Below are 25,746 nucleotides of genomic sequence, written 5' to 3'. Positions count from 1 at the left end.
CCAGAGGGAAAATCACAGGGGAGACAAGCAAAAGGAATCAAAACTCATCTGAAAACCATGTGAGGGAGAGGAGAGGATATAAAGATGTGAGTTCGGCCCCATGGCAGGCACTCGGCCAAAGCCATACCTTTGAATCTCCCGCAGCCACCTTCCATCTGACGGTCCAAGAACCGAAGCAGCCGGCCAAGGCTACCAGGAGCTCAATGCGCCCACGAGGTGCGGAAGATGCGGCCTCAGCCGTTGAGCCGCCACCAGCACCCAGGAAGAGATCGAAATCCCCAGCACCGAACCATCCGCCTCATCCAACCCTAGCAGCCGACTATAAGCCACTCTTCACGGGTCTAGGTCAAAAGCAAAGGAAACAGCTCGGTCCAGCAGCTCTACGTCAGCCCACGGCTTGAACACATTGAAATTTCCAAAATACACAACAGCTATATTCAACATAGACTGACAAATGGCTTTGTTAGAGTAAGGCCTAAGGAATTCAATCTCCCGAGTACTGATATTCATCGACACGAAAAGGCACGACGTTGGTCTGATGTTGAAATTTATGTGTTCCTAATTGCATTTATCCATGAGTCTCACCCTAACGGATGATGACAGGGCTCATGATATATCTCTACTACTTAAAAAAAATACGTAGTGTTTTGCACTAGACAGGACGTCATGTCTCCACGTTCTGCAGACTACTCCTAAACTTCGCAAAAATTACTCACCTCATACTACTCAATAAATACTCGATTTACTTCCCTCTTCACCCGTTCGGCCTCTCCTCGACTCGAGCATCGCCCTTCTCTCCACCCCTGACCTGCGATTTTAGGGTTAGGGACGTTGGTGCCCCCATTCCTCGCGTTCCTCTCCCCAGTCTTTTGGCCTAAGTCCTTCATCGCAGCATCGTTCCTCTCCTGGCACCACCGCTCCCTTCTCCGGCCCGCCTCGGACACCCCCGCCACCCCTCCCCGCCCGCCCGGCCCGCTGTGCCGCAATTGTGCCCGGGCCAGCCCAGCATGGCACGGTCGGCCACGGGCCGTGCCATGGGCTGCGTCTTCGGCACGCGGGGCGGCACGACATGGCCCGTTTGCTTAGTTGAGCCTGTCGGGTTGTGTCTTAGAGGGCCGGCCCGACAGGCCAATTTGGACAGGTCTGCTGGAGCAGAATGAGGTCGCATTCAGGCTGATTGTACATATGATGGGGGCGAGGGTAGCTTAGAGTCCGAGCAGGTAGGGAAGGTCAGGAATGCCGTCGCACGGCGGGTCCGGTCGCTCATGGATTTTCTCAAGGTGAGGTGGTGTCTTCCCTCTGCTTGTGTCTGAGCATGTTGCGTTTGCTGATTAACTTTTGTGTGCCCATATGAGAGTATCTTCCCTCTGTTTGTGCTTGCGAATGTTGATATTTGTTGTGGTTTATTCATGATTGTGGTGATGGTTGGCAGATTATAAAGCTAGAATTGAGGAAGCAGGGTGTGCAGCTGAGTGCTCCAGGAAGTTCTGTGCTCCACGAAGTTCGGCCGCGATTAGATTGGGACTCAGGTAAACATGATCTCCATTGTTTGATCATCTATCAACGGCTGCTATTAGATCTCCCGTAACTATTTGCTATGCTCAGTCAGTAATGTTATCATGTGTAAATTTTGAGCTCCCATTGCAACGCACGTGCATTTAACTAGTGACTAACTAACAAAACTAGTGTAAAAATGCAATTGAGCACACCCAATTGAGCACGGCGAGGAAGTTGCCCCTGTTGTTCTTCCGCCTTTGACTAATTAGGTATCTAAAGAGTGAGTTGGTTATATCTTACATATTTATTGTTCGTCAATGTAAGCATGGAGCACACCCAAAAAATTCAGCAAAATTACACTCACCTTTTCGTTTAGTAAAGGTTTGGTACAATTTACAAGAACATTCCAGGCCAAACAGACTCAACAGAAAAATAAAATCACTGTTTGATGGCTGTTTCCCTTTGATCTGTCTATGCAATAGGGCTCCTCAATGCAATATAACCTTCATTTTTTCTTATTGTCAATTACACTGGTATTACATGTTTTACAACGGCACCGGACAATACAAGTTATGTGACTGCTTCTGGAGCTGAGTTGCAGTAAGGAGTGTGCAAGCAAATGAATCTAGTCGACATCAAGCACACAGAGGCAAAGGCAATCCCTATCAGCAGCCCAACAATGCTCTTTCGCGTGTCCAACCGCAGTGAGCGCCTGAAAACACGGCCAAAGCTGGGGATCAGAGCCCCACATGCCATGACCATCCAGTAGTCGAGTCCATCATAGTCTATCTTCGCAAGGATAGCGCTGATGGCGGCGCTTGGTCCTGCAAACCCAGTCAAAACAGCAGCTGCCAGGGCTCCACGCCAGCTATCCGTGGCACCATATACACAGCTAGCGACAGCAGCACCTCGTGGCAGACCATGGAGGGAAACAGGAAGAACCATGTAACGGCCGAGACCGTAAGCCTTGCGTGCCGCCACACCAAGTACAAGCCCTTCGGCGTATGCATGAAGGAATACAGCACCACAAGCAAGGAGCGATTGCAGCGTGAGGACGCTAAGAGAGAGGCCAGAGGATGATGAAATGACATTAATGGAAGATCTTTTGCGATTAACCACCCTAAGGATGTTTGATGTTGCAACATGGTAGACGAGGGAACCACCGATGAGAAGACAGAGAGTGGTAAAGAGACCCATTTTTGAGGACATTAGAAGCTGTACAGGTCTCCATGCTGCAAGACGGAAGGCAATGCCAGATGCTACACCAGTGAGAAGAGGGTGTGGCATGCTGAAGGCAAGAGAGAATGTGACAAGTATAATTCCTCCGAAAAGCGGACCGAGTCCAAATACAAGTGATACCAAGAAGCCTGATGCATCTTCCGAGCTGCAGGTCAAAATAAACAAATAAAATCAGTTGAGACTTGAGAGTTCCTGTTTTATCCAAGTAAGATCATAAAAAGGTCAATAGCAAACTTACTTGTTCCCATCAGTAAATCCCTGAAGCACTGTACTTAATGTTTCCATGAAAGCAACAGCAAGCGTTCCAGCAGAAGCAACTTGAGATGGAGTTGCTTCCTGCATGTAACAGAGAAAATGTCAAAACTGCTTTCTCAGAGCATCGAAACAGCAGCTTCAGCCCTTTAAAGTTTTCTTGACACTTAAATTTATAGGGGACTCACCTTAAAAGCGTCAGGAAGAACCTCCGCAATAACAATCCATATCATGCATCCAGCAGCGAAACCGGTACAAAAGGGAAGCACCTTCTGGAACGCATCGGCACAAAGGAATGCGGGAACAGCAACAATTGGCTAGATTTACCAAGGGAAACAAAGCAGCATCAGAGCAAAAGCAAAGAATGTCACTACCAAAATGTAACTTCAAACTGAGTTGGAGTTGCATATAAGCAGGTGAATAACATTGTGTCAACAACTTAACACTGAGAAGTTTCACTTGGACATGATCAAGCAATTAAAAAAAGCATTTGTGGTCCTCATTCGCCTTAGAAGATGTCAACCATAGCTAGCTTCCACTAGCCAGGGATAGACAAAATGCATAAATAGATAGTAATGTGTTTGACAGTTGCTAATATTATAATACAGACTACAGAGCTCTCTAGTAAAAGTTCCTCGGTATTAATACTAATTTCTTTCAAACAAATACTATTGTCAGTTATCAGGTCACCAGCTTGGAGAATTCTTTTGAGCTGCAGAGTGGTCACCAAATTAATACATGACAAACTTGCAACAAAACCAACAGGAAGGATAGGAAATTGCGAAGAATGTAATGGTGAAGAAAGCACCCATGTTGCCAATATCAATATCTTTGCAGTATAGTACTGAATAATGTGACTACACTAATGATTGACTTTGGTTCTTAATTCGAATAACTAGAAAAGTCCATACGAATCTCACAGGACTAAGTTCATCAATACACATGGCAAACTTAGGGCCTTAATGTTGCACCACTTAGCCAGCGAACATGACTACGCCGATTTGCTCTCTTGCACAAACAAACACAAGGGCGTGCATAACAGACAGACACAAATATCACCAAAAAAATGGAGAAAAATAGTTAGCTTTGAAGAGCGTGATTTCTCTTCCGAAGTATATTAAGTGCACAGAACAAAGGTTCTTTTTGTTGCTTTCTGGTAACAAAGCAAGAGTCAACAAAACTCGAAAGTTGATAAACTTTTCATTACTGATTAAAGAATGAAGACTATAAATTATCAGGTTATTTCATATCAATTCAAGGATTGAAAATAAGAAGGGCACCTGTGGTAAAGATGTTATGATACTCCATATCATTGCATTTTGTGGGGATACACCCCTAGAGGACAGTACCATGCTTACAGCTAAGCCTTCAGGTATGTTGTGCACTGCTATAGCTATAGTAACTAGAAGACCTTGAGAGAATCCTTTCGAGCCAGCAAAGGAAACACCCACACCAGAGCCCTCGCCAAAAGAATGGAGAGTCATTATTCCAACAACAAGAATAACTTTACTTGCATCTGCACCTTTAATATCCAGCATGCTTACTTCCCCATGTTGCTCAAGAAACTATGGACAAAAAGTGATATTAGAAAATATAACAAGAAATAATGAGAGGCAATTATCTTGATCAGTCTGAAAACACAGTTATCAATTGAACTTGATATGATTCTAATTGCTGAATGCACTTAACATGCAAGTGCAAAGTGAAGTAAGACCGTTGGTCTGGCTCACCAATGTACATGTCAGTGATACATTGATGTTTAAGTTTTAGGTAGCCTATATGATATTCTTATCTGCCTACAGGATGAATATGTGTAGACTCAAATTAAGGGTACTGCATTCACATGAGCCTCTTTTTTTTTTTTGGGTTTAGTTCTTCCATAAGAGTTAAATTGAGGATTGCAGTTTCCCCAATTGTCTAGGGCAGTGACTGTTGGCTCTAGCAGCTACAATTTTTTGGGTCCAAGATTACATAAGTAGTTGTATGACTGCTAAGCACCAATTTGCTGACACATATTTCGACAGAAGAAGTCTTTTAAATGTAAATTGAAGTGTTTTGTTTAGCTACAGTCTACAGATTTAGAGTTATAAGCCTAGGGCTGGCCAATGAGCCAGCTCAGCTAGGCTCGGCTCATTAGAAACGAGCAAAAAGGTCAACTCGGCTCGGCTTGTTAAAAGCTCGAGCTAGCTTGTTTGGCTCGCGAGCAGCAACTTCAGCGACATGCAGGACCTGCCGCCCTCGTTCAACGACTTGATCGGCCTCTGCGAGCTCAACCTCAGCAACAACCAGATCCGCGTGTTGCTGGACTGCTTCGGCCGGCTCGACAGGCTGGAGCGGCTCCGCCTGGACCACAACCTGTTCGCCGTGCTGCCTGCGGAGGTGGTCTCCAATGGTGTCGATGCGGTGAAAGAGTTCATGGCGAGGCGGTGGGCCGAGGCGGTTGCCGAGGAGGAGCTACGTGTGAGCGCGGCCACCGCGGCGGGGAGCCCAAAGGCCTCGACACCTAGGGAGTGGCTGATGCGGAGCGTGTCGTCCCTGAGCACCTGGGTGTTGGATGTCACCGGGAAGGTGGTCAGGCAGGACAAGGTGGAAGACGAGGACGCCTTCCTGGAGCAGCAGCTCTGAAGGCAAAGGAGAGCAGGTCCATAGGCTTGCGCGAACCCTAGCCGCCACTATGTAGCTTGGGGTTGGGGATGAACCGGAGAGAGACGAGCAGGGAGATAATAGGGGGCTTCTGCACTTGGAGAACGGGGAGAGGATAGGGGCCTTCTTGAAGTATTGGGCCATTGGGCACTTCTGCACTTGGGCTAGATTGTTTGTGGCTGCGCAGCTGGGCCTGAGCCAACCACTGGCTCGCGAGCAACTCGTTTGGCTTGCGAGTTGGCTCGAGCCAACTCATAAAATTAAACGAGCAAAAACGCTAGCTTGGCTCGTTGCAGTTTAGACTGAGCCAAGCTGAGCCGAGCCAGCTCACGAGCTTCGAGCTTTTCGCCCAGCCCTATATAAGCATTGTGAAGTACATCATAGGCAGCACAATAGCATATAAGTGAACCTATTAAGCAAATTTCTACGATATTCATGAATTGTTCCTTCAAGTTAAAAGCCAATGAAATGTTCTTGGATATTTGCAAGATCATAAAAATCCTTTATATAAATGGTTAGCTATATCATTAAGATGAAGAGCAGGAACAGCGTTATACCTTCTTGCAAAGCCAAATGAATATGCCTCCGCTCAAAATTCCAAAAACAACCCAGCTCCCACTGCCATGAACCTGCCCTTCCTGCACAAGGTCGAAGCTTGCCGCCAACATTACCCCAGCAGCTAAGCCATTGCAAAGGCCAGCCCACTGGGTTTCCAGCTCCATGAAAAAGAAAGGCACCGCTCCCAACCCAGTTGCCGCAGCCATGACGAGCGTGGACCATGCAACTGTAGACACCGACACCCTCCCAGCCTTGCCTCCATCCTGCCTACCAGCGCCCTCTATCTTCCTATGGGGTGCCTCCTGTACTAAACGCAGATCGCCAACCTCGGTCTCGGCGACCGCCGACACGTCCCGGACCAGCACCAAGAGCAGGCACACTAGAATTGCGCCGACTCTTCTGTCCATGTTTATTCACCGGATTATTCCCACACTCCCTGACTTGTCAGGGCAGCGTGGGCAAGAACGCTTGTTCAAAGAAGCAGCCGTGCCGGCATTACCCTCCTCGTCAGCAGAGCAACAGAATGATCACAGCTTTCGCGTGGAACTGCGCATATACTCTAATCCTGAAACAGAAAGAAGGCACATTTAGACGCTTGTCCGGCTGCAGCTCACGGATTGATGAAACAGACCTAACAGACCAAAACTTTTTTCTTGCAAGCACGGGGATTCCGTTGAAATCCCAGCAATTTAGGGGAAACAAGCTCACATTAGTAGTCCAAGACGCAGCAAACGACACCGTATAGCAACAAACTGGATAAAGCGAAAAGATTTGGATCTGATTGCTCACAACAAAAAAGAGCAAACTCTCATGAAAATCCATCCAAGCAAGCTAGGGCTCCCTTACCAGCGAAAGAAGAAATCAGCCCCGAGTCCGGATGGATCTGCGCCTCCAGCGCCAGAAGAGGGGAGGCTGAGGCAAACGGCCCCGAGAGAAAAGAATTATAGGCGATGAGTTCGGTGGCGCGGTAAACGTAGGGAGCCGCGGGGGCAGGGGGAGCGTGACGGCCCGGCCTGCTACCGGCGAGGTGGATTTAGGGGGCAGCTGCGGCGGCGAACGCGGATTTGGGGTCGCGAATCCGGCGACCCTGGGGGCGGTCACCGGGTCACGGGACGGGAGATGCTAAACGAACGCGGATCCTACATGTAGAGGATCCCGATCCATGCTAAACAGATGGCACCGCGATGAATTTTTTTTAAAGCCTATTTTAAACTATTATTTTAATAACGCGAGAATCTAAAATTTTAGGAAACGTCTCTTTATCACAACAGACTTTTTGCCGTGACTCCCGCCTTAATTGCGTCAGTCTGGTGTGGTCAAGGAGCCACACTGGTGGGCATCCTGGCACCGTCCACACGTCGCCGATGTGACATGCCTCAGTCGCGTCATGGAAGTTGGTGCGACCGCCTGTCACGTTAATTCTTTTGGCGTGACTTTAGCTGTATATAAGGAGCTATCTCGACCCTTCTCTCTCGCAGTTCTTCTTCCTCCTCCAGCCGTGCGCGAGCGCAGACGGTGGCCCTAAGGCCCCCTAGCTCTTTCCTCCTCCAATCGGATGTGATTCAACAGGGATTTCATGGAAAAGTGTCGTAAAAAGGTAATTTACCTATTCTGAAAAGAATCTGATGTCACATAGAGGGGTGAATAGACGGAATCTAAAAATTTTATAAACTAAAATGCAGCGGATCAGCAAAATGCGAAAACTTCGCAGAAATCTGTGGAGTCTTCGCCAATGTGCGGACTCTCCGCAGATTTTTGCGAGCTCCCCACAAATATGCGGAGGTTCCGTAAAAATATGCAGACACTTCGAATATTTCTGAGAAATTTGAATATGCACCTATGTAACAACAACTTGAATTAAGTACACGAGTTACCAAGCATCAGAGAATGTGTTTCAACCTTTTTCTTTAGATACTTGCAGCTCAAACCTTACAAAGAGATAGATCGGATCGAAACTCTAGGAATCAATAGATACAAGATTATGAAGCAAATCAAAATAGAATGATAAGTTAGACACAATAATTTGTTCATCGAAGTTTGGTCACTCCATAAAGAAGTATCTATATCTCCGTTGAGGAGCTCATAAAAAGTCGGGTCTCTTCCAACTCTTTCCTCACCCAAACAATCACAAAGATCAAATTAAGGTTACTTACTCAATTCGTAGAGGTAAAACAAACATCACGGACTCACCACAAGATTGGGAGCTTGATAGGCAACGTCTAGCCATTTAAGTGGACGAACCACCAAGAGTAATAAATACGAAACCACCAGCTTGACAAAGAAAACTAGTGTTAAAAGATTAGAGTTGTTCTCTCTAACTCTCTCTTCTAAACCAACTCTCAAAACTTTGCAAATCTCAAGCTAAAGCAAGGTGAGAGAGAGTTCTTTTGGCTCTAAAGTTAATCAGCTTTTCGAGTGAAGTAGCAGCATCAAAAGAAGAAGTGATGAGGTATTTATACCTATCTTCCAAAAACTAGCCGTTATAACTGTTAGAATACGGACAATTCGCAAAAATGCGGAGACTCTACAAAAATGCGGACTTTCTGCATACCCCCAAACTCCGCAAAAGTGCGGACTGTCTACAAAAATACAGACACTCCGTATTTGCACAATTTTACAACATAAGGACTAACCTAGATGAAAAAAAAAGTGCTCGAATTGTCTCTCATGGGTTGTTATATATTTTGAGTACTGTTTCTACGCAAAGAAGTAGATTTCGTATCCCCTTTATAGTACGACATTCTAAACACAATTTTAAAAGATAAATGAATTTAAAACTATACAATCCATATGCCGCTTTTTTTTTTCCTTTTTGGGGGTCATCATACCTCTAATTCTCACTGAATTGAATTACACCTGTCCATACTTCATAAAAACTTATTAGTCCTTTAATTTTCTTGTCATTATCACCAAAACCCACTTAGAGGTCTAGATGCACTTTCAATTCCCTCTAAGTATTTTTGGTTTTTTTTGGCTTGCACCGTTAGTTGAAGGGTAGTTAGAGTTTAGGATTGTGTTGATGATGATCTATGAAATTTGTACATTTTGGGTTTGATCGTAGGTCATATATCGTGCTATAGATGTATAATTACGCATACGTATCATGTGAAATTTGTTGCATTCAATCATTTGAGCGTAGGAAATTAAATCATATATGGTAGTGCTGATTGTAAGAGTGTTTGGTGCATAATAAATTCGTAATGGATTTGCATTCATGCAATTGTATGGTATGACTTCCAATTCGTGGCGCAAGAAAAAGTGGGTACATATCGGCAAGGAGTATCCCAATGTTAGTTGCAAAGATGCCCCGTTCCTCCCACTTTCTCCATCTCGACTTGTGACTGTGGTAAACCTGTTGTGGTTCTTCAGTCGCTACATGAATATACCACTGTCCACGTTTACTACATGTGTAAGAATTATCGTGTGAGTGCATATTTATTATGGGTTAGGGTAGACGCATATGGCATGACTTTTGTTGACATGATGTTTTAATAATTTGCAGGAGTGGGAGATGTGCTACTTCTTCCAATGGATTGATGGGCCTGAGATGTATGATCCTAGGATTTTAAAGGTGAAATAGTTTACTCAGTATCTGAAGCCATATGACAATTTTGTTCATTGGGTTCCTCCTCCATCGAATCCACCAAAACTGACAGAGAAAAAGAAGTCAGAAGTGAGCAGAAGACGTGTAGTGGATCCTTCATTGTGCAACTATGGAAAGCAAAGCGTGCTTTGTGAACCTTCTGAGGGTTTTCCTTACTTCCATTGTGAAGGAATGACAAAGGTAAAAACTGAGCATGGTTGCTTATTTATAATTTGATTGAGGTAAATTTGGGTGTCATGTAACTTGTATCATGAATTTGAATGCATGTTATGGTGCTACTTGTAACTTTCGGGATTTACTATACGGTCCTGAAGGTGAATGGATAGAGGAGGTCCAAGGTCAAGTGAAGGGAAATAGGGTGATAGAACTATATCGTCCAAGGAAGTGCACTTGCGGTGTCAAAGCTCGATACAGGATAGTGCCCTCCGAACTCGGTGTGGGGTACTACTACGAGGATGTGGTTAGCAATGACATGGTTAATTTTATGCATATTATCTATATTTTCTGTTTCAATATGCTATGTTAGTTGTACCAAGTTAATGGGATTTGATATGAATTTGTTTTTGAGAATAGTGTATTCGGAGATGTTCGTGGGAGGCGTACCTTGATAAAGAGGAGATGGATCATAAGATTGCATGATGCAGTGAGCATCATCCGATGGTGCTATCAAGATATCTAGAGAACTATAAAAATACAACTTGTGATTTTTACTGTGCCATCCCCAACACAAGAGGAGAGCCATGGAGGGTCAAGAGGCATCGGACAAGGCAGTGCAAATAGAGACAATGAAGACTCTTGTTGCTAATCTGCATGTGCTTGTCCCGACGATGATGAGAATGATGAGTTGGTCTATGATAGGGCGGACGATTAGCGTGAGGGATCAATTCGCTCGTTATATGGTTAGTGTATTGTAGTAACGTACTATGTTATGAACTATTTGTGAACTTCATGTATAAGCATCGTTGATTGTACCATGTGAACCAAGCAATACTGCAAGTTCGATCATTGTTAGTTGTAGTGCAAATGCATCGGCAAGCAATCCTTTATGATGGGCCAAATACTTTTTTTTTCCCGAGACGATGATAGGCCAAATACTACTACACGATAACCTAACCTAGTTTTTACGTAAAAGCCTAAAAATTATGGTATTTCATTTTCTTTAACCAATTTTTATTGATTGATGCTCGTAAGAGTCAAATTTTGCCTTTTAAAAATTTCTCCAAATTTGACCAAATGTTGCCATTGCTTGGTTTCACATTAAAATGTTATCGAGGTTTCATTTTATTAGGCTTGAGTTGATGAGCCACAATATGTCAAAACTTAGGCATATATTTTGTTACCTCGATTTTGATAATGCAATTTTTTTCAGCTCATTGTTGCCAAAGTTTTGGCGAATATTGTGTCATGCCAAGGGCATCACATTTGCAGGGGATTACTGGGTCGAGGTGGGAGGGTAAAGGGCCGACATGACGCCTTGTTGTGTCATGCTAAGCTCCTTGGTGTGACCAACACTGGTACCGTGCCAGTCCTTTTCTATTTGCAGAGGCTCACTGGGATCGATGAATTGAGGGGAGGGCCATCGTGACGCCGTGTTAGGTTGCGCTAGGGAGATTGGCGTGACTAAAGAGACTGTCACGCTAGTACATTTGGCGTGAAAAGCCTATATGCTACCTCAAAGGCTGTATAGGCTTGTCACTCCAAGAGTATTGGCGTGACTATGTTTCCAGTCATGCCATTAAGTTTGGCGTGAAAAACCACGGCTAGGCAATGCAGAGCAGAGCAGGGCAGATGCATCGGCACATCAATACACAAATTCAATCTCGCAGAGACATATCATTCGTAGATACCAAAATTGTATGCTTGGTTCATTTCTTTTATCGAGGGTTGTAACAATTGTTGGAAATGCATTTGATATCCTTTCGCAAATAATCAAAATGCAATTCCATAGTAGCACACATTGTCATTTGACAACAAAGTTATATGGTTCGAAACAACATCCGGCTTAATACATATAATCCACACAAAAACATCAAGGTAGTCCACACACGATGATAGCACAAGCAACACACAAGCAACACGACGAGACTAATGTGTGAAAGGATAATGATGTCACTTGGAGGGGGTGAATAGGTGTTTTTACAAAATTTCATCCCCTTTTATCGTTGGCCTAAACTTGCAGCGGAAAATAAACTAACAAATTTTTCACAAGTGAAAATCCTAAATATGCTAGGCTCAACTAGTGCACAATCATCCTAAATAAGTGTAAAAGTTATAATCCTAGGGTGACAAAAATTATACAAAACTAGTAAAAGATATGCACGAAAACTATAGTTAAAAGCCTTGAGAACATTGTTCACTGGATACTCTGGTTTCATATTTGATTATACAGAATTCGGACCTTCTAGGTTAAATCCGGAACTTCCGAGTTCAGCAGTGAATGAACTCGAAGTTGAAATTAAACAACACATAAAGGGTTCTAGCTCAAACCAAGTGAAATCGTGTATTCCAAGTAATGATTCCAAGTACATCCACATACAATCAAATACACATGAACAAGTAGATCAAGCAAAATACACAAATATTAAACAAGAACGCAAGAACATGAAAAAAAGAGAGGAGACACGCGATTTGTTTCCTGAAGTTTGGACATCTCCACTAGAGGTTCCTACGTCTCCGTTGAGGGGCTTGGTCACACTTGAGCAGGGTCTCTCTCAACCCTTTTCCTCGCCAAGCTGGTCACACTTGATCTTGGGTTTCCACTCTTTATTTCTTCCCTTTCGGAGGCGAAATCGAAGCCTTTACAAACTTTCTGCGACACACCATAACCTTGGGTGCTCTCCGACGATGTCTAGCTGCCTAGGGGATTGAATCCCCAAGAGTAACAAACACTTCGCAAACTTCTTACCGATGAAGTTGAGTGCTCAAGATGGGAGTTTAGCTCACTTGCACTCAATTTTCCAATCACGCAACCCAACTCACTTTATTTCTCAAATCTCACACTAAAATGGAGTGGGGAGAAGTTCTTTTGGCTTTAGAATATTTTTTTTACTTAAGCAGCAGTAAACAAGAGTAGGGGTGAGGGGGTATTTATACCCTTCCCTAAAGCTATTACATAGCCTTTTGTACTGACCTAGAGTATCCGGATCAACCTAGATTATCCGGGTTGGCACTTGAACACGTAACTAAGAATCCTAGCTGGAGTACAACTCGGAGGGTCCGGACAACTACCAGAACCTGGAGTCTCCAGGTCAACCTGGAGTATCTAGGTGAAACACTTATGCCCTAACAGATCACCAGGCTCGGAGCTAAACCCATAGACTTCGGCGAACCCAGAGACTTCGGCGAACCCAGAGACTCCGGCCAACCTAGAGTATCCAGGTCAACCTAGAGTATCCAGATCAACCCAGAGTGTTTGAGTTCAGCACAGCTGACCCTCTGAAAACGACGATAACTTTTGCCCAAAGTCCGATTTCGATGATTTTGGACTCTACGGAAAGCTTATTTAGAGGGCTACACATCCCAACTAAAATCATGATCTCAAACACATAGGATCAAGCTAGGAACACTCTAAAATCTAATTTGGACACTTCCACACTTTTCACACTGGATTCCTAAAGCGAAATCTCACTTTGGGTCGATTAGAAAGTCTTGAGCATAGAGACACGACAAATAGATCTACGTTGCATCTCTCTTAATAGTGTAGCATACATATACTCAATTTCAAAGATAAAACACGTTTGAATCACATTGAGCTTTTGAATACCTTCAACTACCGCTTCTTTCATTCAAACTTAGAGGATTGCCAACTTTTATATCTTCGTCACTCCATCTCTTCTTGATTCTTGTTGTGATTGATGTGAATCATCAGTAGCTTCACATGACCTCACATGGTATAGGCGCAAAGCCTTCACCCGCTCTTCACCACTGCTTTGGTCCTTCGGTGCCAAGCCATTTGCTTGCCTTTCACCATGGATGGTCCATCACAGGTGAGTTTTGCTTGCTCTTCTCTGTTTTGCTATAGAAAAACTTACCAACAGACTCAACAACATTGTTAGTTCATAGGTATTGTCATTAATAAAAAATCACATATAAGGGCTAGATGCATTTGTTATTTTTGTAAATGCCTTATATTTCTGTATGACAACAAAATAACAACTTACATTGAAAAGTACAATTTTTTGCATGCATAAAAAATGAAAAATAATTTTTGCACATTGGTCCCATGAAAATTAATTTTTAATAATTTTCGTGTTACAATACCACAAAAATTATTAAAAATTAACTTTTGTGGAACCAATGTTTGAAAATTAATTTTCATGGGACCAAATAGCAAAAATTACTATTTTCGCTATTCCATCGAGCGAAAATTGATTTTCGCTAAACCGTCCAGCGACTGTGTATTATTTTTGTAATTTTGCGAGTTTGTGCAATATTTTTGAAATTCCATGCAAAAAATAATATTAAAAAATACTCAAAGCCTTTACCCTCCAACAAAGAAGGAAATAGTGGCCAAACGAAAGACAGGCTGAAGCACCCGAAGAAGAGTGATGCCTTCGGGTACATTTCAAGGCGGAAAGAGATCAGCCAGATAGAATCTGGGCTTGAGGACATCTTGCAAAATGTTGTGAAAGCCCTAGGTGGTGAAGGTCACGGTGGCCGAAGTGAGCACCGCGTGACTCGAGCACACTGTATTGTGAGCTACACGACGAATGTGCTGGTCATACAACTAAACAATGTCCCCATATTGTAGCAATGAAGGAAGGCCTGTGGAAGCAACCCTTCGACCCTGCAAGAGTAATGCATCACTTCACGCCTTATAGGCTGAGCAATGCGTGGCAATTTCAATAGGATCAGGGCTAGCCTCACAGACCAAACCCTTCGGCATTTGCTCCTCACTGTTGTCCAATTGCTTTGACGTAGCCATATGTTCTAGGATAATCGGCTTCTCCAGATCAAACCTATGCCCAATCAGCAGCTTGCGAAGCATTGCTTCCACCACCTCTACAAGGTCTGTAATCGAAGCTCCCCCAGAAACCACCAGGTCGTTAAACACACTAACACATGGATTGAACATGGTGTTGGCAATCACTAGTGGCTGTAACTAGGAGACTTAGTCTAAGAGGCAATGAAAATAATATGTTCGAAGGGTTATCCATATTGGTATAAGCCCTGCCATTGTCCATTCGAAGTGGTCTCATGTCCCCATCACCTTCTTGCAGGAAGACATCAGGGTCCTTGAATACCCACATATAGATGCCTTCGTCATCATGGCTAACATTTTAGGAAACTAAGTCCACATGATTTTGTAGACGGCGGTAGCTCGAAAGACATCATCTTCGCGAATGCCATTGATAGGATGGGTTTTCAACAAAGTGTTTTACATCTTCGCGAATGCCATTGATAGGATGGGTTTTCAACAAAGTGTTTTACAGCATGTTGGATCTTTGTTGCTGGGTTTCGATGGCAAAGCAATCAACGGTTTGGGCAACGTTGAGGTACTAGTCTCTTTTGGCAAAGGGTCAAACTTTCGGACAGAAGGTATTGTCTTCGATGTTGTTGATATACCGTACCCATATAATGCAATCTTGGAAGAGGGGTACTGAACAAGTTTGGGGAAATATTGCACCATGGTTATTTGTGTATGAAAATGGCCAGCCCTGGAGGCGTCATCTTAGTGTCAGGAGATCACAAAATTCCCCATAGAATTGAAGTGGAAACTACTCCGAGCTGACGCAATGTTCATGTAGTGATAGAACCATCATCGAAGCCTTTAGAAGCCGAAAACCTACTCCAGACACAACGAGTGCCAAAAGCTAAACCCGAAAGCCAAACCAAGAAAGTGTTACTGTGTCAGGATAGAGAAGAGAGAGCTATGGTCATAGGAGCTGAAATGACACAAGAAGCTGAGTGAAGAATGATAGAATTCCTCCGCGACAACGAAGATGTGTTCACGTGGTCGCTAAAGAATTTTAAGCAGAGATATCATCGAACACACTTTGAACATTGATCCAAAGGCAAAACCAAAGAAGCAAAGGCTTCAGAAAGCATCAAAAGAAAGAGAAGATGCATCGAAGGCTGAAGTGCAAACATTACTCAATGCTGGGATCATTCGTGAAGCATTACACTTCGAATGGCTGGCCAACCCGGTGTTAGTCAAGAAAAGCATTGACAAATGGAGAATGTGTGTTGATTTCATAGACCTGAATAGAGCCTGTCCAAAGGATGGGCGCGTTGAAAATTCCCTCCCTCACTTTATATTCGAATTTCAACTCCTAAATAGTACTTATTCTTTAGGTGTACTAATAATAAGTATCAACTCATTATTAAAGTGTGGGTTTAAAGTTGAATCTAGAAAAATGTGCATTTGGTGTTCGCTCCAGAAGGTTGTTAGAACTTTTTGGTGTCAAAAAGGGGCATGAAAGTAAACCTAGAAAAGGTACAAGCAATACTTGGTATGAGGCCTCCGCAGAGTAGGAAAGAGACACATCAATTGGTTGGAAAATTGGCTGCCCTGAGCTGATTCGTTGCCAGGTCAGTTGAGCGAAGCATGCCCTTCTCTAAAACTATCAAAGGCTTTGACCCATTTAGCTGGTGCACGGAGTAGAATAATGCTTTTGATGAGTTGAAAGAATACTTGACGATGCTCACAACATTGACTAGGCCAGATCCAAAGGCCTAGTTGTTGCTATACATCGTGGTTTCCCCTTCGGCAGTAAGCGTAGTACTTGTGCAAGAAATGCTAATCAACAAAAAATTGTAACAGTTTCTGGTATATTATATCTTGGAGGCATTGGCGGGGCCGAAGAGGGTCTATTCTGAGATGGAAAAAATGGCATATGTAGTGGTGATGACCTCGTGAAAGCTTCGGCATTATTTCATAGCACACAAGATAATGGTAATGACCTCCTCCCCCCTTTGTGACATGTTTGAAAATGTGAGGCTGTGGTATGAATTGGAAAATGGGCCATGGAGATAGCACTGTTTACGTTGTCCTTTGTCACGCGGATGACGATAAAATCTCAAGCCTTGGTAGAATTTTTGGTAGATTGGACACCACATTAGACCTAGTGCGGATCATATATTGTGACGGAGCTTGGGGGGGGGGGGGCTTCGGGAGCTGGATCCGCAACAGTCATATCTTTGCTTTCGGGCATTAAGCTGCGATATGTGACTATACTTGATTTTCGGTCAACCAACAATGTTGCAGAATACGAAGTAGTCCTCCTTGGATTTTGTAAGGCATGAGCCCTCGGCGCCTGAAGGGTACTAGTCAAGATAGATTCTCAGGTAGTCGCATGCCAGATTGACAAAACATTATAGGCGAAAGAGCCAGAGCTGGCTAAATACATGGTAGCCGTGCGAAGCATAGAAAAACATTTTTTGGGTTTCAATGTCAAGAGCATAATAAGAAAAAACAATTCCAAAGCCGATGAGTTCGCAAAAGCTGCCAATGCCTCAGGTCATTTTTTATCAAACTCTAAAGTTATCAGCTGTCAAAGCCCCAAAGCAGAGTAGTTGAGAGCGAAGATTGGTGATATTCTATAATGGCCTACCTTCGGGGCCATTACAAGCCCAAAGACCAAGTAGAGGCAAAGCATATGGTGCAAAGAGGTAGAAACTACAATATTGTGGGGGCTGATTTGTACAAGATGGGAGTTTGTGCACCGATGCTTCGATAAATATCTCAGATAGAACGGCATAGTTTGCTTAAAGAAATACACCAAGGGTTGTGTCGCTCACACATTGGCACTCGAGCACTCGTTGGAAAAGCATTTAGGAAAGAATTCTATTGGTCGAAGGCCATCTCTAATGCAGAGGGCACAATTCGAAGTTGCACGAAATGCCAATACATGGCCAAGGGCTCTAATAGGCCTTCGTTAGCAATATAGCTCATCCCACCTACTTGACAATGGAACATAGTTTGATAACGAAGGCTTCAAGCAGTTTTGTGAAGACATGCGTATCAAAATTCATTTTGCGTCAGTATACCATCCTCACTCAAATGGAGTTGTGGAGAGGGGGAATGGCAACGTCTTGACTTGTGTGGCAAGGCGGCTGCGGGGTCTCTTGAAGGGAAAGTAGGTCGAGGAGTTGCCGAAGGTACTATGGTCACTGAGGACAACAACAATCAAACCAATAGGATTCACGCCATTTCGCTTGCTTTTTGGGAGGCTATGACTCCAGAGGAATGTAAAAACAAGTCATTTTATGTCACTGCTGAGACAATTCAGAACGAAGAGCTGGTAACAAAAGATACATTGGAAGAAATCAGAATGCAAGATGTTGAAAACTTGGGGACAAGATTGTGTCTATGAAGGAGTTCACTACAGGGGACCTTGTGCTCCAAAAGCTTCCTAATGCTTGAACTATGGGAAAGCTACGAAGCAAGTGGGATGGACCTTTTCCGGAGAAGAGTTCCAAGGGGCATGGTTCTTATCACTTGGCTACTTTCGGAGGAGAAGAGCTTTCACACACTTGGAATGCGGACAACCTTCGCAAGTATTATGTGTAAACAAAGATGTCAAAAGGGGGGCTCATAGTAATAGGCAAAGCATCTATAGTAAATTTACGTTTATGCAATTTTAAATTCTGCATTTCAATTCAAGTAATGTACCCTCTTTTACTCACAGGGGAACCCCTCATTGGGATGTGAGGTTTTTAACGAGGCAGACGTGAGGTTTTTAATGAGGTAGCCCTTTTGATTATATGAAATTACCCTTAAGAAAACATGTGCTTCGATAGAATTTATGCATGATTCATTATCGAAGTGATGCATGCCTTCGCTTAAAGGATGCACACCAATCTATGAAATAAGGCGGGTTGAAGTCTAGCTAGATAAAAGTCGAGGTAAGGAATGTCAAAGTGTGCCTAACACCTTACCCTTAGACTTAAAGACGAGTACACACTCATAGAAAAAGCCGAAGTGTTGCTTGATCTTAAAACAAAGGAAGCACACCTCTCGACAAGAGCTAAGAGTGTCTGCCCTCGCTCTGAAGACTTAATCAATTCTTCAGATCATAAATAAGACGGGAGCTAAGATTTCCAACCTCGCACCGAAGTCAAATGAGATATTCAGAAAGAAAAAGTCAAAGTGTTGTTTGACCTTAAAACAAAGGCAGCACACCTCTCGGGGCTAAGAGCGCCTGCCCTCGCTCTGAATACTTAATCAATTCTTAGGATAATAAACAAGACGAGAGCTAAGAGTGCCAGCCCTGCACCGAAGTCAAAACAGACACTCGGAAAGAAGAAGTCAAAGTGTTGCTCAACCTAACATAGGCAATGCACCTTCACATGAAAAAGTCATGGTGCTGCTCACCCTGGCCAGGCAGTGCACCCCCGCAGAAAGAAAAGTATCAATTGCATCTAAACGACTATTCTCTATATGCATGTGTCGAAGTTTTACTTTCTGCACACAAATTATATCAATGCATCAAAGTGTTTATTCTTCATGTATACACGTTGAAGTAATGCTAAGCCTCAAATCAAAGGCAGCACACCTCCAGTTTCGAATAAGAAAAAGCTTGTGTTGCTAGACCCAAGTGGGGGCTACACACTTTAATATAAACGAAATTAAAGCATCACTTGAATTGGAAATGATAGTAAAATACATGATTAAAGAAAAATTCAACTTTGATCACAAAAACAAAGATGAATACACCTTTGGGCCAATATGAAAATGGTCTTTGAATCAAAAGATATGAGAGAAAGCACTAAAAATTTGTCAAAGTAGCGCTCAACTAGATGACTCATGCCGAATGTCCCTACAGCTTAGGGGGCGGTGTTTTTTTGATTGACACTTCACGCACGTTGCAGTAGAAGGTCCCTACGCCTTCAAAGTGGAGTGAACGGTGTTTTTTGTTCGACCCTTGGCGCACGTTGCTACCAAAGGTCCCTATGACCTAAAAGTCAGGGGGACAATGTTTTTTTGATTGACGCTTCGTGCATGTTGTTGCCGAAGATCACTACGGCTTAAAAGTCAAGGGGGACATGTTTTTTTGATCAAAGCTTCGCACACTTTGCTACCGAAGGTCCCTACGACTAAAATGTTGGGGGCCAAAGGCTCAACCAAAAAAATGCAATAGAAAATAGCAATAATTTATTCTGCAAATTCATCAATGTCAAGATCTATAAATTTTTTATACATTTGACTATGCCCAAGTTGGAATGTGATACCTCACCTTGCGAAAAAAGGCTCCATCGGGTCCAGCGGGGACCCGACGTAACTATCTGAAGAAGCGTCAGGCAAAGGCACAAGCAGAGTGCCATGACCTTCAACAAATGGTGCTCTTTGCGAAGGTTGAGGTTGCCGCCGATAACAAAAGTGCATGAGCGAGGTTGGGTTGTACTCTTCATCCATCGGCTTAGGCTTTAGCTCAAGGAGCCCTAACAGAGGGTCAGAATTTCCATGCTCTATCCTATGGATTTCTCGCTTGACCCTTTGGATATCTAAGTCTGAGCAGCGAAATAACTCCCAAATGCTTTCGACTTAGCGTTTCTAGCATCATAAACCCTAGCCTTCACTCGCCAATATTTTTCAAATTCTATGTCACGGTGGTGGCGGTGGAATCAATCCCAGCAGGTCCTTGACATGAAAAAGTTGTCATGCATCATAGTTATAGGGACAACATCTTCAACTACCTACGTATTCGAAGGAAGGACCTGTGTAGAAAGCAAGAATAATCAAAATATTTAACAAGAAATGAAGTGAAAATATATTAAAAATCTTTCGACAAATGTTAAATTTTTTGAAACCTTCTCCGAACACTCGGGCGCATTGGGTGCTTCAGTAGCTCTTTGCAAAGGGGCGGGTGGCAAAGTAGGTGGGACATATGTTCTTGTAGTGGCCTAAGCATCCCTAATCTTTGCGGTAGCATACAATAAAAGCCAGACAGAAATAAGTGAGAGAATAATAAAACAATGCTAATGCATCAAGAATAAAAAAAGTACTTTCCCTTCGTTGGTTGTTCTCCACCTATAGAAGGGTGAGGTCGTGCCCATTTTGGCACTAGTAGTTGCTAGTGAAAGCAGTGGCCTTCGATGCCTTTGACACTGCCCTGGTCGACATGTCCGGTGGGTAGCGGAACGAAGGGCTCTGGAGAACCTTGTGGTGGTTGTAGCCTGTCATCTCCAAAGATTGTATAAGACTTCGGCCAGAAAACATGGAGCAGAAATTGCCATATAATTGGGGTATTTGTTGAAGGCCTTCAGACGATTTCGTGATCCAACTAAGAAGGCCATCGAGGTTGTCGTGGTCGAAGGCTAGAGTTGAGGCTGAAGCACCCAGTTCTTAAAGAGATTTGCCAGTAATCTCGCTATCCCAGCGCCTTTGGCTCCAAAACTTCAACACGTCTTTGGACCACATCCTAAGCAAGTTTCCTTGCCTCACGTAACACTTTGACTAGCATTGATTTTCAAGTTTCTTGGCCGCGAAGGCAGCATCAAGCTTTGACATGTGTGCTTTGGACGCCTCTGTGCGTTGACAAAGGGTTTCTACCTCCATCTCCAATTCCTGCACATGCATAACGACCATTTACGTCTGCCAGACATATTCGCCAAGCTTGCCTTTGGCCTTCTCTGCTCTTTGGAGTAGCATGTCCCTCATCACCTCTTGTAACTCCCTAATTTTTCCAATTTTTGAAATGGTAACATAATATTCTTTCTTTAGTTTAGGGTGTTAATCTTTGTGTCAAAACCCTAGGTGGAAATTTATTTTCTAAATTAAATAATTACTTTAGGATATATTTATTTTATTTGTTGCATCCATGATGGAATAGAAGCATTAGAGTTTTATTGTGTGAAAAATGAATTTTTGAAAATTCGAGGCGCATCGTTTGAAGTTTTGGAAAAGTTTGAAAATGTTTCCTAAAAGAAAATGTGATTTTTCCTTCCCAGCTGAATTCTTCCCTTTCTCTTTTCTTTTCTCTTTTCTCAGCCTACTCCTTTTCTTCTCCCGGCCCGAGCCCGTTGCTCCCTCTCCCTTCCTCGCTTCCCGTTGGGGCCTCACCCTGGCCCAGCAGTCGCCCGAGTCGGCCTTCCCCACAACCCTCCCTCTCTCGTTGACATGCTGGGCCCTTGCGTCAACGTGTTCCTCGTGCTACTGCTGCCCGCATGGACGTGAGCCGCCGCCACTCTCCGACTCAAAATCCCAACAAACCCCCAACCGACTTGATTCTCTCCGCGTTTCTTCCCTTATATAAGTCGCCCTCGTCTATTTTCTCAAACCAATCCGCCAATCCCATCTAAACTACGCACCGTCATCATCATTATTCCTGCTATGCCGAGCTCATTGTCCGTCGCTCCCGCTGCCTCCCCACCACCTCTGCACGTAGCTCTGGCACCGCATGCTCATGAGGAGTTAGTCCCGCCACCTCTCGTCGACTCTACGCCGCTGGAATGCTGTCACCGACGAAGACCCAACGACCTTCGCCTCCCCTCTCACCGCTAAAACATCTCACCACCTTGTGGAGCCATCAGACCCCCTAGGTGAGTTCGGGGTCCCCTCTTGTTGCTTCTTCTCATCATCATTGCTGCTGAGCTGGAGCGCCGTCCCAGCGAGTCTTCCGCCATGCACCACCGTGCCCGACCCTCCGTTGCCGGTTAGCCCCTCTTCGGCCACCTCATCACTCTCAACCGTTCGATCTTAAAGTCACAGCTCATATTAGATCTATTTTATACCTCTTCATGGGCCAATAGCAAACCGACACGTGACATGTATAAACCCAATCAGTACAAGTGCCACCTCAGCCTACCACATCATCGCCCAGTTAGCCGCCACATTAGCCTTTGCGCCGACATGTCCCGCCACCTCAGCAGCCCTTTTACCTAGTCAATTTTTATTTATTTAATTCAGGAAAATTGTAAATTTTGCACTTAAGCCCCAAAACTTTTCTATATTTACTAAAAAGGCCTTATCATTTTACAGTTGAGTCCCTAAACTTTTCCACATTTATAACAAGGTCCCTCTATTTCTACAAAAAGGCCCTGTCCTTTCTGTTTTATTCAAAATAGGTCTTTTTTTTTATTTAACCCTAAACTTGTTTTTAGTGTAACTTTCTCGTTCTAGCTCTGTTTAGACGATTTTCACGCTCTCATGTTCGTAGCAACATGTATTATCTTTTAGTAACTTTTTCATAGATGTTAGCTATTATTTGATGTACTTTTTTAGTTAGTTTTGTTGTGTGTTGTCTAGTGTGTATCGATAGCAAACGAGGAGTAGTTCGAGAATCTCCCGGACCAAGTCTTTGAAGAGTCTGAGTAGCAAATTGGAAGAGGCAAGTCTCCTTGAACATTTTGATCCCAGTTTTTCAAAGGAGTTTATTTAATTCAAATATGCATACTGTTAATTCTGAATCCCATTTACTTATAGTACTTTGTTCCATATTTTCCTTGTCGCTCTAATTGTCAGTTATGGATATGTTTGGTAGCTTATGCTTAGCCTTGTACAAGAGTATGAATGGGTTGTTGATTAAACATGTCTAACAAACTATGCAACTATGAGTTGGGAAATTTTGGTAATTGTTGTAGCAACATGAACATAGGGATGTTGAGCAGAAGGTTAGACGATGATGGTGCGTGAGGTATAGGTTCATGAAGCACTATGGTAGGTGGTAGTGCCTGCTTGGTATCTTAAGGACTGGTTCGTGGAATGGGTAACCTCGATTAACAGTTCAACCACGAGACTTATATGGGTACAGCCTAGCCAATTAATCAGCGGATCCTCAACATAAAATGAGCCAATGGTGGTGTAGTGAAAGGGAAGAGTGATTCTTTTTGGAGCTACAAGGTGCAAGAGGAGGCTTCTGGGTGGTGTGACTCTATTTTGATAGTGGTGAATCCTTAGCGGGCTTATTCTTGTTGGGATGATGCTTTGTAACAGCTTTGTAGTGATCTCCGAGTGGCACACCATGGAAGTGTGTTAAGTGTCTTGCAAACACAACAACATGGAAATCACGACTTATAGGTAAAGTTAGATAACCTCTATAGAGTGTAAAACTGATATATCAGCCATGCTCATGGTTGAGTGCAGTGTGGTCCCTTCATATGATTAATTGGTTTAGTTGGTTTGGTTGATGGGTTGTTACCTGTGATGGGTAATAGTAGTGAATGGTTCCTGGTTAACTGCAATGGGTATCAAGTTGATTGGTTTGGGAACCTGATGCTGATTTCAGGTGGTTGGGAAACATGTGTAGATGTTTCTAGAAGTGAAAGTTTAATGATGATTCACCTAGTTAAATAGGATGCTTTTATAACTCTTGCGTTAGAATAGTTGGCATTTATGTAAAATCAAGCTTGCATGTCATTTATTTTCCACACTTGCAGAGTACGACATGTACTTAAACTTGCTATTTCCATACAAATGTACTTCAAAATGTTGCTCTGATAATGAAGAAGAGCTAGACTACTTGACGGATGAAGATGATGATTCTAGGCTGGTGGACCCCCGGTCGATTGCCTGTGAAAGATGGGAGCTTCGCTATGTTTTGCTAGTGTGCTTTGGTTAAGACCTTGAGTTCCTTTCTATTTATTTAAGTTAAATGTTGTAATAACGGCACTATGTGTGATACACTGATGAAGTTGCTGCATGTAAAAAACTTGATCCTGGAATACATGTAGTTTACATCTAATTTTGTTCCTTTGTAAAATCGGGTGTAACATCTCTACCCCCTTAGTGTGAGCCTCTGCTTAGTGTGCGCATAGCACGCACAAGAAGCATGCCTTGTAGCAAGATTAGTATGAGTGTGAGAAGGAGAGCATAATAATAATCAAAGGTACCTTTGTTGTCACAACATTGAAGGCGTCCGCGAGTTCAGAAGTAGGTTTATGCACCAGTTGTATTTCGCATTTGGGGAGGGTGAAGCTATCAAAGATGTTCTTCATGTCCTTCACCTCTCCATTCGTCGGTTCAAATAAACTTAGTCGTAGTGCTTCGACACCAATAACTCTAGCATTGCATGAGGTGTCCGTGAACATAAGGTCTTTGGCACCATGGTGGCGAAGCATTCCCCTCCTCTCTGGTATCCAAAGCTCTATGAATTTCAGAGGAGCTGGGGTCCGAGCTGGAGGCTGAGCTGTTCGACTCATCAGCAGGTTCTGCAGTATTTTTTGCCCCTTAGACCCTCTTCATCGCGCCCAAACGTAGTCTCCCTCTCCTCCTCCACTGTTTTGGCAACAACTCACGAGTCTAGTGGCTCGTCGTTGTCATCATCGTTATCAACCATGAGAGGGGCCAATTGAATACACGCAGAAGTTGTAGTGCCGATGTTCGAAGGGTGACCATCTTCGGCATGGCCGGCTGAGAAACCAGGTAGCTTTGGCCTATCTCCATAGACGAGGCCCCGTAGCTCAAAGATTTGGTTGAGTTGGCAACGGAGGGCTTGTTCGGTACAGGCTTGTCCCTCGACTAAGGTGAGTTTCCCTAGAAGAAGCCGAGCTTTAGCCTCCTCCTCGACGACCATCATAGCTGTTGCAAAGTACAAAACACTTAAGAAAATAGTAGAAAATCTAAGGTTAATAGGAGTTAGGCCAAGAAACATACCAGGTTTTCCCCTAATCAAAGTGAGGGTGGCAAAGTCCTCTGGTCCCTTCGGTCCAAAGAATGGAATGGTCCACCCTTTGCTTAGCAGCCAGACCCCTATAGCAAAGAACTCTTCGATAAGGTCACGAGTGCTTAGGTGCTTCACGTACCTTGTAAAGGCTTTGTAACCTGCCCGCTGGGAGGTCTTCTATTGCTCATCTGGGGTGCAATTACCTTTATAATCTTGGCATTTAGACACAAGATAATCCGTCTTATCTACCTTATGGTAGAACCACCAGTGTGTCCAATCCTTCAACCATTTGTTTTTGTATGCACAACAGGTATAGCCAACCCTACTCGATAAGAGAAGTTCATGCAGCCGTAGTGGGGTTCGCTCTGAACGTTGTCCACAAAAACTAGCTTTGGCTGGCGATGGAGC

At 43.7% G+C, this 25,746-nt stretch overlaps 1 protein-coding gene across 1 annotated transcript; it reads right to left on the bottom strand.

Moving 5' to 3' along the window:
• Positions 1–1,841: 1,841 nt before the first annotated feature.
• On the bottom strand, positions 1,842–7,365 carry LOC133884575 (putative zinc transporter At3g08650). The gene is made up of 6 exons (XM_062324033.1): positions 7,036–7,365; positions 6,189–6,754; positions 4,269–4,553; positions 3,177–3,305; positions 2,975–3,072; positions 1,842–2,881 (listed from the first exon to the last, which is right to left on the bottom strand). Exons 2-6 carry the CDS (start codon positions 6,594–6,596, stop codon positions 2,068–2,070), a joined length of 1,734 nt encoding a protein of 577 aa, XP_062180017.1. The 5' UTR covers positions 6,597–6,754; positions 7,036–7,365; the 3' UTR covers positions 1,842–2,067.
• Positions 7,366–25,746: the final 18,381 nt, after the last annotated feature.

Source organism: Phragmites australis, chromosome 11 (assembly GCF_958298935.1).
Source record: "Phragmites australis chromosome 11, lpPhrAust1.1, whole genome shotgun sequence".
Classification (NCBI taxonomy): Eukaryota; Viridiplantae; Streptophyta; class Magnoliopsida; order Poales; family Poaceae; genus Phragmites; species Phragmites australis.
Note: the sequence above shows the minus strand (reverse complement) of the source record. Positions and strands in the feature narration are given on the sequence as shown.